We start from the raw sequence: 13,648 nt of genomic DNA, 5'->3' as shown, positions 1-13,648 counted from the left end.
AGGAGGAAATGGCAACCCACTCCGGTATCCTTTCCTGGAAAATTCCATGGACAGAGGAGGCTGGCAGAGGACAGTCCATGGGGTCAGAAAGAGTCGGACACAACTTAGGAACTGAGCACGCACACGTACACATACACACACGCACATATACACACACACAACCAGACTTTCAGCTCAGCGCCCCCGCCTGGTTCAATGGGAAATTGCAATTGCTAAGCGGGGTGGATTTGGAGGAAACCAGCTGTTGCAGGCGCAGAAGGCAATGGCAACCCACTCCAGTACTCTTGCCTGGGAAATCCCATGGAGGGAGGTGCCTGGTAGGCTGCAGTCCATGGGGTCGCTAAGAGTCGGACACGACTGAGCGACTTCACTTTCACTTTTCACTTTCATGCATTGGAGAAGGAAATGGCAACCCACTCCAGCGTTCTTGCCTGGAGAATCCCAGGGAAAGAGGAGCCTGGTGGGCTGCCGTCTATGGGGTCCCACAGAGTTGGACACGACTGAAGCAATTTAGCAGCAGCAGCAGCTGTTGCAGGGGCAGCCTAGCTCTGAATTGCCTTTTGCTTTGGCAAGCAGATTCTTTACCACTGGGCACCTGGGAAGCCTGAAAGTCTGGTTAGCAATAAGTAATCAACACTATTTAACCTTTTCCTATCCAGCAGATGTTGTTTCGAACCTTTCTCATACATCATTTTATAAAGCCCTCATAATAAAACACTATAAAGTAGGCAGTCTTATTATTCCCATTTTATATACGAGATTAAAGAAGGTAAGCGACTTGCCCAGCAGGCCATACCCAATATTTGTAGGACTGGGGCAAGAGTACAAATAAGGAAGCTTTGCGGCAGAACGGCTTCAAAGTAGGTGCTGGCTGCAGATTTCAATGCGATCATTTGCCCTCATGTGTTCATTGCTTTTGCTTCTACAGATGCTGCTTTGTATCTGATTCAGACAGACTGTGAACATATCTTTTTAAAATACCTTTCAAATTCTTCGTAAGGTATAATTTTGATAGATGACCGCAGATTTTCCTGTAGTTTGTCAAATTAATAAATACTGTATGACTTCCCCCAAATAAGTTATAAATGGAACTAATGAGCTGTTAAATAAAATACAGCCTAGGGAATTCCCTGGCAGTCCATTTGTTAAGGCTCCAAGCTTTTACTGATGCAGGCCTGGGTCTGATCCCTGGTGAGGGAACTACGATCCTGCAGACTACATGGCCTGGCCCCAAACAGCCAAACAAACCAAAAATACAGCCTATTGTGCCATCTTGACAAATAAATACCTTAATGATGGCCTGGGGGCCACATTCAGATTTCTGAGCCTTTGGAGCTCTGCACTAGAAGGTTGTAGAATGGGAAAAGGCAAGGCCCTAGCCCCACCCCTCTTCTCATACCTCTAAATATGTTTCACTGCAAGGAGGCTTGTGCACAGATGTGCAGGCGTCCTGATCTGCACGCTCACATTCTATTGTAGCATTTCTAAATTGAAAAGATGCATCAGGTATCCAGCACAGTGAATGACGAAAGAGCCACAGCATCACATTTTAGAATACTAGGAACCAAGAGAAGATCTTAAAAGCATCCAGGAAGGAAATGAGGGGAATCCACACAAAGAACCAGAATGACACTGTATTTCTCCAAGTTAGGAGAAAACAGAATAATAGCTTCAAAATCTTGAGATTCCATCCTCATCCAAATTATAACTTAAATATAAGAGAAGTTTAAAGACATTTTCAGGGGTCACTTCCTATGGACAGTAGCGTGGCAGTCAGCTACAAGAGGGCCTCTAACAGGTTCTACCTCTTGGTATTCACACCCTGATGTTGCTTCTTCTCACACGAAATATGGCTGCCCTACGGAACCATGGCATATTGGAGAATTGAAAATATGTGATTTCTAAGGTTAGGACATAAAAAACATTGTATTTTCTATTTTGCCCTCTCTGGGATCACTTGCTGTGGTGAAAGTCAGCCACCATGTCAAGAGGACACTCAAGCAGTCCTGTGGAGTGGTCCATAGGAGGAACTGAGGTCTTGTGCCAACAGCCTGCACCAACTGGCCAGCCGTGCAAGTGTGCCATCTTGGAAATGTATCCTCCAGTCCCCATCAAGCCCTCAGAAGACTTGAGTTTCCTAAGAGAAGAGACAGACCCCCCTCCCCACACCAAGCAAAGCACTCCCAAGTTCCTGACTTGCAGAAATTGTGAGATGAAGGTTAATTGTCTCCTTAGGATTAAATTTGGCAGTGATTTGTTACATAACAAAAGGTGAAAGGGGTACACTGGGGGCAGGGGAGCAGGGAGCCACAGTATTTTGCAGTTCTTCCAATTAAAAGGTAAAATCTGTATCTCAACTCCTGAATTTGGATTTGGCCAATAAAACTTGTTTTGGCTGATGCAACATTAACAAAAAAATGATAGAAGCTGGAGGTTATCGAATGCTTGTGTAATTGGCTCTTCCCTCCTGTGCTCCTGGAATTCAGTAACTGTAGCAACATGAGTGAGCTCAGGTAGCCTTCCGGAGACCCCTGGCCATCACCTCCGCTAACAGCTCATATCAACGAGACACGAGTGAGGCCGTTCCAAACAGCCCAGCCAGCTTGCCCAGGAAACAACTACCCTGGTGACCTGCAGAACCATGAGAGATAGTCAGTGTTGCTGCTTAAAGCTTTTAGGTTTTGGGGTGATTTGTTACACAGTATAAGCTAATTGATATAACATGTTTGCTTTATGTATACCTTTTTGTTTCAGGAAAACAAAGGAGGCTCAAAGTCTAGTTTCTTCTCAAACTTATCTGATCTTGGGCAAATTAATTCACCTCTTTCAGCCTCAATTTTCCTCACCTTCAAACTGGAGAAAATACTGGGCAACACTCCCTATCTCTTAAAGATCATGTGACAAATAATTAAGATGAACCACATGAACTACCCTGGTCACTCAGCTGGTAAAGAATCCACTTGCAATGTGGGAGACCTGGGTTCGATCCCTGGGTTGGGAAGATCCCCTGGAGAACGGAAAGGCTACCTACTCCAGTATTCTGGCCTGGAGAATCTCATGGACTGTAGAGTCCATGGGGTCACAAAGAGTCGGACACGACAGACCGACTTTCATTTCACATGAACTACGTGGGCTTCTCAGGGGGCGCTAGTGGTAAAAGAACCCAATATTCACTGGAAGGACTGATGCTGAAGCTGAAGCTCCAATACTTTGGCCACCTGATTCGAAGAGCTGATTCCTTGGAAAAGACCTTGATGCTGGGAAAGATTGAAGGCAGGAGAAGTGGACAACAGAGGATGAGATAGTTGGATGGCATCACCGACTCAATGGACATGAGTTTGAACAAACTCAGGGAGATGGTGGAGGACAGGGAAGCCTGTCATGCTGCAGTTCATGGAGTCGGACATGACTGAGTGACTGAACAGCAGCAGCAGCTAAGGTAGGAGATGGAAGAGACCTGGATTCGATCTCTAGATTGGGAAGATCCCCTGGAGGAGGGCACGGCAACCCACTCCAGTATTCTTGCCTGGAGAATCCCCATGGACAGAGGAGCCTGGTGGGCTACAGTCCATGTGGTCACAAAGTGTTGGACATAAGTGAAGCAACTTGACACACACGCATACAAACTACATAATGTGCTTAGCATGGCACAGGGTGCAGGATAAATCAGTAAAGGATGACAACGGTGCAAATGACAGGAAAGAAGACAAAAATGTGTAGAAGGGCAGGGTAAGGCCTGGGTTAGTTCTGCAGTTGGGACACAGTCTTTCCAAAGAAGGACTACTGAGTGTATCATTCAATTAAACAAGTATTTGCTAAGTGTTTAGCACATGCTGGGCCCCATCCCTGAAACTGTAATGTAAAAGCAGCAACAGGTCATGACATTGAGCTATCTGAAGCAGAACCAAGCTTGCCTTCACAAAGAATTGAACTAGGACATCAAAATATGTCTGAATGGAACTTGAGGAGATGGATATTTTGTGGCTGCCCTCAGTCTCATCTGGATACTTCCGAGCCAGAAGTGAAGGGCAGGGGATATTCACAGTATCCCTTAACTCTCCCTGCATCCTATCTTTCCCCTTCTCCACCAAGGAATAAAAATGCATTTTACCCCAAAACCAGAATTACTCCAGCTCTAAACAGTGCTTTCCACTCTTGATTTCAACCCGAAACAGAGCAGGACTACAGTCCTTGCCCTCCTGCCATGTCCTCAGCCTGACGTTTGTCTGTGGAAAAAACTTTAGCCAAAGAATAAGTTTAACCAGAGAAGTGAGAAAACACAGAAACAAAGAACAGTCCAAGGAGAACAAATAATAATAATGCAGCCATGAGGCCAACAGAGGCCCGTCTAGTCAAGGCTATGGTTTTTCAGGCAGTCATGTATGGATGTGAGAGTTGGACGGTGAAGAAAGCTGAGCACCGAAGAATTGATGCTTTTGAACTGTGGTGTTGGAGAAGACTCTTGAGAGTCCCTTGGACCGCAAGGAGATCCAACCGGTCCATCCTAAAGGAGATCATTCCTGGGTGTTCATTGGAAGGACTGATGCTGAAACTGAAGCTCCAATACTTTGGCCACCTGATGCGAAGAGCTGACTCATTTGAAAAGATCCTGATTCTGGGAAAGATTGAAGGCAGAAGGAGAAGGGGACGACAGAGGATGAGATGGTCGGATGGCATCACCGACTCAATGGACATGAGTTTGGGTAAACTCCGGGAGTTGGTGATGGACAGGGAGGCCTGGCATGCTTCATGGGGTCACAAAGATTTGGGCATGACTGAGTGACTAAACTGAACTGAGTCATGAAGCATATTCAAGGACCTTTCAATTCCTTCTCAAGGGCTATAGATAATATTCTGAGCCATAACCTCTGAGCTGTCTTATAGATACTGAAACCTCCACCAGGTGGAAGAAATTGACTACACAATGCCATGACGTAAGTGGCCATAATTCCAAGAACTGGCCTCAAGAAATGCCAACAAACTGACCTTGGAACTGAAGATTAACTGTACCTAAAACAATCCAGATGACCCTGGTTGGACCACCAATGACCAATTTGAAGATGACTGTCAGAGCTGACTGTGCTGTTTCTGCATGTAGCCCCCTCCCTCAGTCTAGAAAATCTCTTGCCCCTTGACTGTCAGGGGAGCAGGGGAGTTGGCCTTTGGATAGGCATTTGCAAAACCCCTCTGGCCTTCCATTTCAGGCATCCAAAATAAAGGAAACTTTCCTTTCCACCAACCTATATAATGACTTCTGAGCAGCAATCAGCTGGACCTGGGTTCAGTAACAAACCCACAAGATGAAAAACATTTTAACTCGCACCTGAGTAAACAAATCTGAAGCTGAAACAAAAGTTCCATAAACTGAGACTAAAATGTATAATATATTCTGAGTTTTTAATTCTATTCTATGCAGTTTTTTAAATGCCGGTCACAATCCTCCTAAATGGATTTTAAGACATTAATGAGTCACAACTAGCAATTTGAAAAAACTGCTCTGAAATGTCATATGAGGAGGGGACTTACAGTTCATCTAGTCCAATCCTGTCACTTCACAGGGGGTAAAGTGAGACTCAGAGAGGTTAAATTAATTGCCCCAGGCCCCACAGCTGGTAAGTGGTAGAGCTTGGATTTGAACCAAAATTTGACTGACTACTGACTTCTTACCGTGTGTCAGCAACTGCGCTGAGTTCTTGAAGCGCAGTATTTCATTTAATGCTCACTGTGATCATATGAAACAGGTATTACTATCGCCACTTTACAGAGGAGGAACGAAGTCTCAGGATGGGGAACGTGACTTACTCAGGCTGTAACACGGTCAATAACAGACCCGGGACTTGTTTCAGATTCAGCGGTCCATAAAGCCTGTGGTCTCCAACGCGAAGCCCACTGTGAGGAAAGGGATCAGGTAGGTTCGTGAGCTCTAAGCGCCTAAGCCTGCAAATGTGAGGCAGTGATAACGTTGTGTTCCCTACTCTTCAGGGCCTTATCACTGCCATCACCAGCTCCTCCAAAAACCGCTGGTGGGTAAAACGAAAAGGGAACAGATTGTAGCCTAAGGAGGAGGAGGATTCGAAACCCGGCCTCACTATTTACTAGGAACACCAGCGTAATCTCTCTGCTTTTTTTTTTTTTTTCTTCAAGTTTCCACATCTGTGAAGCTGGGAGAGCAATAGCATCCATCTTCAGGACTGAGAGTCAACGTGCATTTCCCAGGCTTGGGAAGCGCTTTAAGCGAAAGTCCACCCTCTTCGAGCCCCGCCCTCTTCTTCCCATGCGCATGCGCCGCAAGGGGGCGCCTTTTACGACGCGGCGGCAGCGGCGCGCTTGGCGGCCAGAGCGAAAAGAGCGAGTCGCGGGGAGCGGCCGCGGCGGCGGCGGCAGGGCCGAGGGGACTCGCGGGCGGTGGCGTCGCCATGTCGCACGGCCACAGCCACGGCGGGGGCGGCTGCCGCTGCGCCGCCGAACGGGAGGAGCCGCCCGAGCAGCGCGGCCTGGCCTACGGCCTGTACCTGCGCATCGACTTGGAGCGGCTGCAGTGCCTCAACGAGAGCCGGGAAGGCAGCGGCCGCGGCGTCTTCAAGCCGTGGGAGGAGCGGACGGACCGCTCCAAGGTGGGCCTTTGGGGGCCTGGGCGGGCGGCCGAGGCGAGGCAGGGACCTGCGCGGGGCCTCAGGCCACCTGTCTGCTCTGTCAGCCTAGTTCCTGAAGTTAAAAATAACCGCGGCCCGATTGCCAGGCGCTTTCCCGTGCCCGTCTCCTTCCAGCCCTTTGAGAGGCGAACAGGATTGACTCTCCCCATCTTGCAGGTCGGGGAACTGAGGCCCAGTGACGGGAAGGGGCGCTTTGCTTTTACACGGCCAGCGTTCAGTTCCAGGGCTTAGGAAGGGGTTAGTGAGGGAGCATGTCCACGAGGGCGTGTTCCCTACCGTTTGACCACTGGTCCCAGTGGCCGCTTGATCAACTTAACCACCTGATGAAGACCAAAGACCAGTCTTTGGGAGATGAAGCACGTGATCCTATCTAGAGCATTTACCATTGTGGTGTTGCAGAGCCATTTGAAAGCTGTGGACCGCAGAGGTACAGATCTTTGCACACAATTTCAGGAGGCTAGTCGGCCCTGGAATTTAGTATGTGCTGGAGAATACATTTAGTATGTGCTGGCATTGCACGCCGGTTGTAAAACAGGGTGGAAGATGCCTGAAATTGTGGACGCTCAGCAAATATTTGTTGCTTTCTCCTCCCTCTCCCCTCCAGTTTGTTGAAAGTGATGCAGATGAAGAGCTTCTGTTTAATATTCCGTAAGTATCTCCTTGGTGCTTGCCTCAGGCTAAACAGGCTGAACCCAGTTGCCTTATCAGGATTCATTCAGTGGTTATATCGAGAGCACACATCTGTTTCTAGAAATGGGCTAAATTACTGAGGTGGATGTGTGAGTAGGAAAGGATCAAAACTCTTCCTGGTGCAAAAAAAGACGCATTTGTTAAAGCATAACTGAGAGGTCAAGGTAAAGTTCTTAGAACCGCAGAATGCCAGAGGCAGACAGGATCTTAGAAATTATTTAGTACAAGTCTGACAGGTGAGTAAACTGAAGCCCAGAAAGGGGAAGGGTCTTGCCCAGGGTCACGCAGCTCAGCAGAGACTCAAACCCAGGTTGACAACCCTCTTTTTTTGCATTCTGGCAGATTTACAGGCAATGTCAAGCTAAAAGGCATCATTATAATGGGAGAAGATGATGACTCACACCCCTCTGAGATGAGACTGTAAGTGGCAAGGGTCTTGGCCCTCAAGAAGCTCCTGTCCCTTTTTCTCTGCTCTCTGATAGCACTTTATTCCAGATTGGTAAAATTTTTTCTTTTTACTGGGTTAAATATCCCCTCCTCCTCTTAAAAAAAAAAGTCATATATTTGTTCTGCATCAGAATACACTTATCTCTTCCTGAATTAACGACACTTTTAGATTAGGTATCTTTTGGCCCAGCAGCTTGTCTCTCTCCAAAGTACTTGTTGCGGCACCATTCATTCAGAGAGCATCCTCTAAATGGCAACTGTTGATGACTTTGCAATTTTCTTAATAACCCAGTTGCAGATCTCAAATTATCTTTAAGGACTCTACTCTTGGGGTTAGCTTCAATGTTTTCCCTTACCGTTTCAGACAATTACAATCTTTCTGTGTGTTTTGTTGAGATGGACTAACTCCATCTGAGTTTGCATGGCGTTTAGTCAGCAAAGTTCAATATCTTTTGTAGCAGCTTCCCACATGGCATAGTGGTAAAGAATCTGCCTGCCATTGCAGCAGACTCATTGGTTTAATCCCTGGGTTGGGAGGATGCCCCTAGAGTAGGAAATGGCAACCCACTCCAGTATTCTTGTCTGAAACATTCCATGGACTGTATCTTGGGATACAGTCCGTGGCGTCGCGAAGAGTCGGACAGGACTGAGCAAATGAGGTATACACACACGTGTACCTCTTATAACACTGAATCGGTTGATACCAGAGCTAGTACTCCCTTTCTGACAAGCTGCTTTATTTCAGTGCAGCCTTTCTAGAAGAAGGGGGACACCACTTGTGCTGGAGAAACAGAAATCAGAAGAACTTTACATAAAAAGTTCTTCTGAAAAACCGATCAATTTAAAAGATTTAAGAAATGGACCTTATTTTTGAATGTTAGAAACATGAATTGGAAAGCAAACCCACATATTTAATGATTTTAAGGAAATGAAGTAGGTTTGAGTTGATGCTTTTTGAGACTCATTTACTTGGGAGATGGATTGGCTGGACAAGACTAGACATCCGTGCTGCATTCTGGTTAAGAGTGGGCTCTGGAATAAACTGGAGTTCAGATTCTGGCTGTACCACTTGCTAGCTGCGTGACTTTGGGCAGTATACTTTTCTATATCTCGATTTTTTTCATATGTAAAATGGTAATAATAGTCTGAACCTCTTAAGATTGTGGAGAGAAATGAGCTGTAACACATAAAGAGCTTAGAAGAAATCTGGAAGGTAGTATGTGCCCAGTTTTGTTTCTGGTGTGTGTGTGGGGAGTATTTTGGGGGGTCCATCGCACAGCTTGTGGGATCTTAGTTCCCAGACTAGGGATTGAACACAGGCCTTCTGCAGTGGAAGCGCAGAATGCTAACCACTGGGCCACCAGGGAGTTCCCTAGTATGTCCCCAGCTTTGCACCCCAGGTGCAAATACTTACATAGCCCTCCATTCTAAGCACTTTGTACTTTATTAAATCTAAGATATCATTGATTATAAAATGCACCATTATTTTGTGAACCAGTGATAAAGAAATACATAGCATCTGTTCAACTATGACATGTTGTTGACACATCTAGAAAAGTTAAATTGAGACTTAAATCAGTGAAATTTGAACACAGATTAGTTGTTAGATGATAATTAAAGAATTATTGCTCATTGTTAAACTGTTAATTGTAAAATAGTATCATAGGTTTTTTAAGAAGTCCTTACTCTATAAAGATATATACAAAAATATTTATGAATGAAATGATATGTTTGGGATTGCTTTAAAATATCAAGCATAGGGATTTTCTTGGTGGTCCAGTGGTTAAGAATCAGTGCTTCCACTGCATGGGGCATGGGTTTGATCCCTGGTCAGGGAACTAAGATCCCACATGCCACTTAGTGAAGCCAAAAATAAATAAGTTGGAGAAAACAACAATAACAAAAAAGCCCCACCGAAAAATAATCATTTTACAGTTTACCCTTTCCCCCCAAAAAAGGATCAAGCACAAACAAAATGGGGGTGATAGGCAAAATTGGCATAATGGTTATTGAAACTTAGTAATAAGTATATGGAGATTTATTATATTTTTCTCTTTATTTTTGTGTGTATGTTTGAAATTTTCAGTAGTAAAAATTTTTAACAAGTGTGTCTCAGAATTGGTTCAGTTTAACATCCACATGAGCTGTATGGGATATGTACTATCACTATTCCCGTTTTACAGGTGAGGAACTAAGAGAGAGGTTAAATCACTTGCCCAAAATTACACAGCTGGTCAGCGACTCAGGCTTTAAACTTAGGAAGTCTGGCTCAGAGCACTGCCTCCCATAATGCTGCTCATAAATGCTTACTGTTGGTAGTAGTACTATGCTGTGTATCATTCTTAGAAACACTTTGAAGCAAACATTTGCTTTCTTACATTACGTGCATTTTGCTGTAGCTGATATCTAGACCCATCCCATGTGGGTGTGTTAATAAAACACGAGAGACTGGGGTGTATGGCTCAGTCTTTTAGAATTCGTGAGTTATAGAGGAGACTGTTCTTTCTTAGATATGTCTTTGAAAAAAATTTTTTTTCCTCGTTGGCAGTTTTACTTGACTTTCCAAAGCCCATTGTGAGTTGATGGCCTTTTATACCCTTTTCAGAATGGAAATCCCCTGGTTGAATTTTTTTACGAATTGTAAGGTGACTCGGTATATAGGATAATTTTGGACAGAGGGAAAAGATTGAATGTTGGGTTACCTGATCTTATCTCTTAACTGTGTTTAATATGTTTCTGCCAAAGTATTTTTTTCCCCATGAGTAAGCTGTTTTATTTAACGTCCTCAGCTTGGTCCGAATGTGCTGAGTTGCTTATTTTCTCCATGCATTTGCTGCCTGTGACCAGTTTGAGCTGTTCCTTTGTGTTTTGCTTCTCATGTGATCTTAACCCACTCAAAGATGTTATTGGCTTGTGTTGCAGTTCTCAGCTCTTTTCTTGCTGGGTTAAAGATATTTGTGTATAAATGCCAGTAAAATGTCATTTCCAAAATTTTATCTCCTTTTGATAGAACCGAGGGGAGTCAGTAGGAAGTTTTGAGAACCTGAAAAATGTGATAATGCACATTTCTTGATTTTTCTCCCTTTTCCTTTCTCAGGTACAAGAACATTCCACAGATGTCCTTTGATGATACAGACAGGGAGCCAGATCAGACCTTTAGTCTGAACCGGGATCTTACAGGGGAATTAGAGTATGCTACAAAGTAAGCACTGGGCCTCTCTTCCACTCTCTGGCTTCTCCTTAGAATAGCAGGCACTCCCTTGTTTGCAGTGAGCATCTGTGCAGTCGCGCTTACTGGGCTTGCAATTTGGTTTTGGCTGGTCTCCTGCTGTCTTAGCATCAGAAACAAGTTAAGACAATGGAGAGTCCTGATCCTAGGCTTGGTCAAATTTTGGCGGAGTTTCAGTGCAAGCCACAGACTTGTTAACATGGAATCAATAGACAGATCTGAATGAGCTCCTAGCGTGGTCTTAGGATGATGTTTTCAGAATTGCTCTTTGTATAGTGGGCTTAAAGCAGCCAGGTTACATGTGACCACATATCTCTTCACTGATTTCTCTCTTTTTTTGAGCTTACTTTCAAATCCCTGTGTAGCCGCACAGTGAGGGCAGTATTGATTATTTTTCATTCCTGTTGCCTTGGACAAGATCTGGCCGATTTCAGTAAATGTTCACTGTATTAATTGCTTGTCCAGAGGAGAAGAATGAGACGTAAGACCCCAAGATTATTCTCTGACATTTGCCTAGGTTTTACCAGAAGATGGAGCTTGAATTGACATTTTTAACATGGTGGTGAGCAGGCTCACTGACTTCTAATTGTTGTCTTTTCTCTCTACTCCTTCATCCTCTAGAATTTCTCGTTTTTCAAATGTCTATCATCTCTCAATTCATATTTCAAAAAACTTTGGAGCCGATACCACAAAGGTCTTTTATATTGGCCTGAGAGGAGAGTGGACTGAGGTAAGATGGGGTTGGAAATGTTATTGCCCTTCCATGATGTGCACGTATGTGTTTGTAGCTATAGGCTGTGTTAGTAGGAGCTTGAAGGAAAGGAAAAAGAGCAAATGAGACATTGATTACTTTGAGTCTCTGTAATATTTCATGGTTTCATCATTGTAAACTATCTCATTTGATAGGCTATAGGAATTTTAAGGGGGTTGAAATAATACAGTTGATATCAATTTAGTTTTTCACCTTAAAATTCTTTCCTTGATTTAGCATTGTTAATAACTTTTCTTGTTACAGGCACCAGAGATAGGGTGATAAACAAGATAGACAAGTTCTTCTTCTTATGGTGCCTCCATTATAGTGGAGAAATGAATCTTCTAAGTTACAGGGTGAATCATTGATTTGATCTTATCCAGGCTTCTCACAGGCTTCCCAGGTGGCTCAGTGGTAAAGAATCCACCTGCCAATATAGGAGCTTCAGGAGATGTGAGTTCAATCCTTGAGTAGGGAAGATCCCCTGGAGGAGGAAATGGCAACCCACTCCAGTATTCTTGCCTGGGAAATCCCATGGACAGAGGAGCCTGGTGGGCTATAGTCCATAAGGTCGCAAAGAGTCAGATGCAGCTGAGCACACAGTGCAGGCTTCTCAGGATAAAATGCATCAGAATGGGGAAGAAATTAGAGGATGATGTCTAGAAATGAACCTGAGGAAGGACTACTCCAGTGTGTGGTCTGGGAAGTGGCCAGCTGACCCAGCCTCTTAATTTTCTTGCAGCTTCGCAGACATGAGGTGACCATCTGCAATTATGAAGCATCAGCCAACCCAGCTGACCATAAGGTCCATCAGGTTACCCCACAGACACACTTTATTTCCTAAGGGCTGGCCAAGACTCCCACAGAGGTGTTGTGTTGGTGAAGAACTATGACATCCTGTTGGGAAGGACAGAGAGAGATGGGGCTCCAAAGAGAGTTGGCTGCCACAGCCTCTGCCAAGCTTTGTCTTTTGGGCTTGCTGCAGAAACCTGGCCTATGGAAGACACCACATCCCCAGGAAGGGTTGTATGGGTGCCAAGGGACAATCGTGGTTCTCTAGGGCCCTACAGAAATTGGGTCTTGGGCTGGTCAGTACCTGGCAGCTGTGGATAATGCCTGCCTTCCCAGTTTATGTGGCCATGGAATCCCAAGTGTCTTGTTGCTTTGTGGCAGGATTATTGTGTGACTTGTTTTTTAAAATGGAAACTATTCCTGGGCTGCAGTAAACTTTCTGAAGCCTCAGCATTGTGTTTGTGTTAACCATCAGGAGGGTCTCCAGCTAGAAATACTTGTCCCCGCCTGCTCCTTCTCCCTGTCATCCTTCAGCATTCTTGTCAAGTTGCCCAGCTTGGAGTTGTCTGTTATACACCAGTGTCCCATGTTATAGCTTGAAGAGCAGGAATCTCCTGATGTTGCTTAATAGCTTGAGAGGGTCTTTTTTTCCTGCTGCCCAGGTAAGCAGTCTGAGGAGAGCATTGTTTCTGTGTTTGTGGGTATCCTGGTCGGGGTAAGATTGGGACTTTGATATGCTTCTCTTTGGGACATCCTCAATGTCTATCAGCTTCTAACTAGTGTCGTAAGCCCAATGGCAGAATTTGGAGATCTCAGTTCGTCTGTTAATGGCTTTTTATTCACTGTGAGACTAATAAGCTTCCTAATAAATCCTTGCCAGACTTAATGTTTGTATATTCTTTTATGTTCTTGGTAGTAATTATGAAACCTTTATTGAGAACTGTATGAAATTTTGACATCTGTTGTTATTTTGGACTAGGTAGATCATAAATGCCACAATTGTATCAACACTAGATTAGTGTCTCCTGGAAAGGTCAGGCCCCATTCTGTATAGTAGGCTAAAACACTCTTACACCCACTAACCCA

At 44.7% G+C, this 13,648-nt stretch overlaps 1 protein-coding gene across 1 annotated transcript; it reads left to right on the top strand.

Annotated features, from left to right (window-relative positions):
• Positions 1 to 6,336: 6,336 nt before the first annotated feature.
• Positions 6,337 to 13,448, top strand: PITHD1 (PITH domain containing 1). Its single transcript, XM_081574475.1, has 6 exons — positions 6,337 to 6,614; positions 7,258 to 7,301; positions 7,686 to 7,763; positions 10,888 to 10,992; positions 11,641 to 11,749; positions 12,513 to 13,448. Exons 1-6 carry the CDS (start codon positions 6,417 to 6,419, stop codon positions 12,612 to 12,614), a joined length of 636 nt encoding a protein of 211 aa, XP_081430601.1. The 5' UTR covers positions 6,337 to 6,416; the 3' UTR covers positions 12,615 to 13,448.
• Positions 13,449 to 13,648: the final 200 nt, after the last annotated feature.

This window comes from Giraffa tippelskirchi, chromosome 3 (assembly GCF_054371585.1).
Source record: "Giraffa tippelskirchi isolate mGirTip1 chromosome 3, T2T-mGirTip1v1.2.pri, whole genome shotgun sequence".
Classification (NCBI taxonomy): Eukaryota; Metazoa; Chordata; class Mammalia; order Artiodactyla; family Giraffidae; genus Giraffa; species Giraffa tippelskirchi.
Note: the sequence above shows the minus strand (reverse complement) of the source record. Positions and strands in the feature narration are given on the sequence as shown.